Source organism: Cucurbita pepo, unplaced genomic scaffold (genome assembly GCF_002806865.2).
Source record: "Cucurbita pepo subsp. pepo cultivar mu-cu-16 unplaced genomic scaffold, ASM280686v2 Cp4.1_scaffold000815, whole genome shotgun sequence".
In the NCBI taxonomy this organism is placed as follows: Eukaryota; Viridiplantae; Streptophyta; class Magnoliopsida; order Cucurbitales; family Cucurbitaceae; genus Cucurbita; species Cucurbita pepo.
Window position 1 is genome coordinate 1 of NW_019647027.1, and position 5,867 is coordinate 5,867.

Sequence of the window (5,867 nt, forward strand, 5' to 3'; positions counted from 1 at the left end):
TTTTAACTTCCTCTAAATTCATACAAAAAAGAGAAAGAATTATAAGATGGGGAATAAAAATGTAAAATCCAATACTCAATGGGATCCACTATTACATGATGTGTGAGAGTAAGCCTTGCCTTTAAATAAAGTGCAATGGAGGAGAGATTGGTAGCCATATCTATCTTTTATCTTTGTAAGGTTCTTCCAAGTAACTCAAGTGAATGGCTCTCCATGGAAAGTTGGAGACTCATGTAGAAATGAAGGCTTCAGCGGAAAAGTTTCATGAAATAATTCATAAAACGCCTCACCATCTTTCCAATATCTGTCCAGATAAAGTAAAAAGTTGCGAGTTATATGAAGGCGAATGGGGCAAAGTTGGCAGTATCCTCTATTGGCACTACTTTTTTGGTTTGTTAATCTATATTTGATACGTGGGAAGTTCTCACTTTTTATCTTTTACGAGTAATTTTAATCCTTCCCTTGATAATTTTAAAATATTTGAAGTTCTTTTGATCATTGATTTGTTTTTAGTTCAATGTTTTTTTACTTAATATAAGCTTATAAAACATTACTTCTACTCTTAGTTTTTTTTTTTTTTTTTTTTTTTTTTTGAAATTTAGTCGGAAAGTACATTTATGTCTTTAAAGAATGTGTGGTGAGATCCCACATTAGTTAGGAGGGAAACTAAACATTCTTTAGAAGGTGTGGAAACCTCCCTATAGTAGATACGTTTTAAAATCGTGAGACTGACGGCGATACATAACGTGCCAAAGCAGACACTATCTGCTAGTGGTGAGCTTGGGCTATTACCGTTGATATCAGAGCCAGACACCAGACAGTGTGCTAGTGAGGACGTTGTGTGTCACAATCACCTTTTACAAGCATGACCGTGACACTAGGTCTCAAAAGAGAGTGAATTGTGAGATCCCACATCGGTTGGAGTAGGGAAACTAAGCATTCTTTATAAGAATGTGGAAATCTCTCTCTAGTAGATGCATTTTAAAATGGTAGGCTTGGGCTATTATCGTTTGTATCAGAGCTAGTCACCAAACGGTGTGCTAGTGAGGATGTTGGTCCTCCAAAAAGAGTGAATTGTAAGATCCCACATCGGTGTGAAAACCTCTCCCCAGTGGAGACATTTTAAAATCTTGAAATCCTCTAAAAGAACAATATTTATGTAATTTTAAAGAATAAAAACAAGTTTATTAAAAAACTAGGTCTAATTGATTCTCGAACTCTAAATTTTGTATCATGAACATATCATAAACACAAACGTAAAGGCTAACAAACCTAACTCATAATTTAACCATTTTTATTTGATTAATAGAAGGGAAGGCTTGTGTGTCAAAGAGGGTAATAGAAGCTGTGGATGAGGAGAACAATTCATTAACGTGGAAAGAGATAGAAGGAGACCTTTCAAAGCACTACAAGAATTTCAGAATTAAAGTCCAATGTATCCCAAAGGATAAGGGAAGTGTGATTCACATTACTTTGGAATATGAGAAGCTGCATGAACAAATTCCAGATTCACATACTTTTCTTCAGCTTTGTGTTGATACCGCCAAAGACATTGATGCTCACCTCATGGGATATGATAACGAGGGTTCGTGTATAGCTGCTAAAGCATGAGCAACGTCTCTATCTCCACTCATAGCTCTTGGGTGGTGGTGCTATTACTATGTTATGGAATAATAATTGGCTATTACTATGTTGCTAATCTTAATTTTATACTTAAATAAACATATTATGTCGTGATGTAGCCTATTCTATGTATGCATTTGTCTCAGACCATGTAGCTCTGTTCTATGTGAAAAGGAAAAATAGTATGAATGAGATCCCACATCGGTTGAAGAGGAGAACGAAACATTTTATGTAAGAGGGTAAAAATCTCTCCCTAACAGACGTGTATTAAAATTGTGAGGCCGACGACGATATATAATGGGCTTAAACGGACAATATTTATTACCAATAGTTTTGGGCTATTTCACGTACAATTTAAGTTGTATTGATCGAATTTTTTGGGTCCATCAAAATATTCTTATTTAAAAATAGTTTGAATCACATATTCATAATTAGTTTTGAAAAACAAATATGCTAATGTTTATTTAGAAATAATTTAAAATATTATTGATCACATCATTCACAATGACCTAATTAATGGGATCTATTACTATAAAAACCATAACATTCATATGTGTCTCTTTGAAAGGGTGGAAACGGATGTAGAAATCCGAGCTTTAGCTTTAAAGTTTAAGGAAATATTTCATGAGAGGCCTCATCATATCTCCGATGTCTCCACCGACATAATACACGAGGTTGACCTACATGAGGGCAAATGGGGCAAAATTGGCTCGATCCTTGAAAATAACCTCACGATTTATAATTTATTTAGGTTAAGTCATTACATAATCTTGAACTCTTGACTTTTTATAAACATTTCAAAACTCGAACAACGTTTCGATGGAAACTAAAGCAGTTAAGGAGAAAGTGGAAAAAGTTGACGAAGAGAACAATTGCATCACTTTCACCGTCATTGAGGGAGACCTTTTGGAGCAATACAAGAGTTTCAAGTTTAAGATGCAATTTATTCCAAAGGTAAGGGAAGCGTAGTTCACTACTGTTTAGAATATGAAAAGCTTTATAACGAGATAGTGATAGGTCCCTGCAACATTTGTTTCATGTGCTTGCATTATGCATGACTCTCCATAATGGGGTTACTTACTAACTATTCTTTGAAATATTCAGGTCATGTGCGACATCATTTTTCAGGTAAAGACAAGACGCTCATGTACGATTGATAGTGACATCGCATTGTAAAGACCATGACACGTGCACAGAATAGAAACATTATTGATGAGGTAGAATAATTGGTAGCTTTATTTATTTGAAAATAAATAAAAGACATGCATTATTATGAAAAAATAAAGTCATTTTGAAAATAATGGTCCATTCATAAATAAAACTAATTTATATTTATATTTGAAGACGTTGACGTAGTAAATGTAAATTTAAATAAAATAATGCAAAAGTCTCGATTAAATCTGATAGCTACTGCACTAAATATAAATGCAACTATCCTAGTTTTGCTTCTATAGTCTTCGTAGCGATATTGTCATCGTACATGGGCGTCTTACCTTTACCTAAAAAAAGTAACACGTAGCTTAAATATTTAAAAATATTGAGTAAATAGCTCTAAAAATACTGAGTAAATAGCTCTACTATTGAGGTTGAAAAATGCAAACACAAGCAATGATGATGAGATGTATCTTTTTATAAGAACATCCTCGACTTGAGCTCTGCTTTCTAGTCTTAACAAGGTTGGATGTATAATACTTTTCTACACATGGTCCACGCATGCATGCATGAACCCACTAGGCAGACTCGTATACGTATGCCATGAGCTTGGCTGGTCAGACTAGTGCATACTCACGTTGTCAGATGCCACGGAGGGAAAGGGTCCACATAATTCATGGCAACATAAATATCGTAATGTACATATCCGTACTAATTATAACGAGAAAATATCTCGATGCTCATGACATAAAACACAAGCAATGATGGTGAGATGTATCTTTTTATAAGAACATCCTGGACTTGAGCTCTGCTTTCTAGTATGAACAAGGTTGGATGTATAATACTTCTCTACACATGGTCCACGCATTGCATGCATGAACCCACTTGGCAGACTCATATACGTATGCCATGAGCTTGGCTGGTCAGACTAGTGCATACTCACGTTGTCAGATGCCACGGAGGGAAAGGGTCCACATAGTTCATAGCAACATAAATATCGTAATGTACATATTCGTACTAATTATAACGAGAAAATATCTCGATATTCATGACATATAAAATGCATAAAATCACATATCACCAAAACATGACATGTAATACGACATAATGTATATCATAGCATAAACATAACATATCACATGTTAAACTATGAATGTCATCCATTGTTATATAATGTATGAGAGTAAGCCTTACCTTTAAATGAAGGGTAAGAGAGGAGGGAAGTTTGGTAGCATTATAGAAATTAAGGCTTGAATTGAAAAGTTTCATAACATAATTCATCAAAAACTTCGCCATATATGCAATATCTCTTCAGATAAATTACAAAGTTGCGAGTTACATGAAGGCGAATGGAGCAAAAAGTTGGTCCCATCATTTATTTCAACTACGTTCATGGTTTGTTTATTTATATTTGATCAGTTCGAACTTATAAACACTATCTTTGCTCTTCTATTCTTTTAGTTTAACTCTTACCTATATTTAAAAAACTTGCCTTTCAAAATCTCTATTTTGTTAGACATTTGGTCTAAAAGCATATTTGTATTTTTAAAACATATGAGAAGGTCACCCGAAAATGGTGAGAAACGAAGTATAATTTTTAAAAATGGAAAAAGATTATTAAACCCGGTTTAATCGATTTTTGAATTTTCAATTTTGTGCTGGTAGCTAAACCGTGAATTTTATATATAAAAAAAAAGAAAAAAAAAAGGTTAAGAGCATTCAAATATGGATGGAATATTAAAAATTGTTTTAAAGATTAAGAATCAATTGGATATGAAATAAACAAAATTTTGAATATATGAGATAATTGTAAAAGTTGAAGAACTAAATAGACAAAAACCTACAAGTTTAAAGTAACGACCCATGCCAGGATTCAGATCAGAATTCGAAATTTGTATTCGGCACCTGATGATCCCGATATTCTCCTGCGACATTGTCATGTTACTTACTTCTCTCTTCTAAGAGTAAAAATTATCCTCACAAATCAATACGAGTCATTTCAACATATTTTGTCCTCATTTACATGCATCTCACAAAAATTTCTAAAGGGTCACTCAATATAAAATTACTCTAAATAAAACACGCTTAACTATGGAGCTCCTATGATCGAGGCACCGAAAAGGAACGTGCACCTTATTGTTATAAGTAATAACTTTCATTTCATTTAAGTCTAATTTCTTAGTCATCCTATTTTCAGAATCCCTTTCATTTTGATGTAGATTTGGTTTATTCATGTGACCATTTTTTTTTAATCAATATTGCATTTATGTTATATTTAACAATGTTTTGTGGTTTAAACCGGTATAGATGGGAAGGCTTGTTTGGCAAAGAACCTAATTGAAGATGTTAATGAGGAGAACAATTCATTCACTTGGAAAGAGTTAGAGGGAGACCATTTATTGATATCAACAAAGACATTGTTGATATCGCCAAAGACATTGATGCTTACCTCATGGGAGACAATAATGAAGGTTCATTTGTAAGTGCTTACGCATGAGCAACAAGTCTTTCTCGAAACCCATTGCTAGGGTGGTGCTGTTACTACTATTTAAAAAAGAAATTCACTTTCAAATCTCAACGTCTAAGCTCAAGTTTGAAATAATAATGTATAACCCTAGCCTTAATTAAGTTTTATAGTGGTTGTTTAATTGTATCATATTATTATTCATACCCACGTAACCAAAGTAGTATTAAAGCATAAGAAAAACGAGAAAAAGTGAAATCCAAATTCGACACCTGATGGATCCGACATTCTCCTGCATTCTTTGCAACATGGTTACGCTACTTACTCCTTGCTTCTAAGAGTAAAGACAATCCCCACAGACAAACACGAGTCATTTTATCATATTTTATCTTCACTCACATGCATGTTAGGAAAATGAAAAATTCCCATAAAGTAATCCAACACAAAATTACTCAAAACAAAATATGTTTAATTTTGAAGTTCCTAAAATTGAGCAACTGAGAAGTAAGGTGCAAATTGTTGGTATAAGTAATAACTTTTAATTCTTTTAAGTCTTTATTAATTATCCTACTTTCAAAATCGCTCTCATTCAGGTGTGGTTTGAATTCATTTATGTACCTCGCCTTTT

The 5,867-nt window shown here is 33.4% G+C and overlaps 1 protein-coding gene and 1 pseudogene across 1 annotated transcript; both read left to right on the top strand.

Annotated features, from left to right (window-relative positions):
* The first annotated feature begins 177 nt into the window (after nt 1-177).
* On the top strand, nt 178-1,755 carry LOC111785902 (MLP-like protein 43). Its single transcript, XM_023666265.1, has 2 exons — nt 178-390; nt 1,310-1,755. The coding sequence occupies exons 1-2, from the start codon at nt 204-206 to the stop codon at nt 1,609-1,611; spliced, it is 489 nt and encodes a 162-aa protein (XP_023522033.1). The 5' UTR covers nt 178-203; the 3' UTR covers nt 1,612-1,755.
* Nucleotides 1,756-2,442: 687 nt separating this feature from the next.
* The window catches only part of LOC111785903, a 6,190-nt pseudogene continuing 2,765 nt past the window's right edge, over nt 2,443-5,867 (top strand).

What these genes read in the sequence shown, in the direction of transcription:
- LOC111785902 (XM_023666265.1), top strand. Translation starts at nt 204, where the DNA reads ATGGCTCTCCATGGAAAGTTGGAGACTCATGTAGAAATGAAGGCTTCA. An exon ending in CTATTGGCACTACTTTTTTG is followed by an intron (nt 391 to 1,309) that starts GTTTGTTAATCT and finishes TTTGATTAATAG; the next exon opens with AAGGGAAGGCTTGTGTGTCA.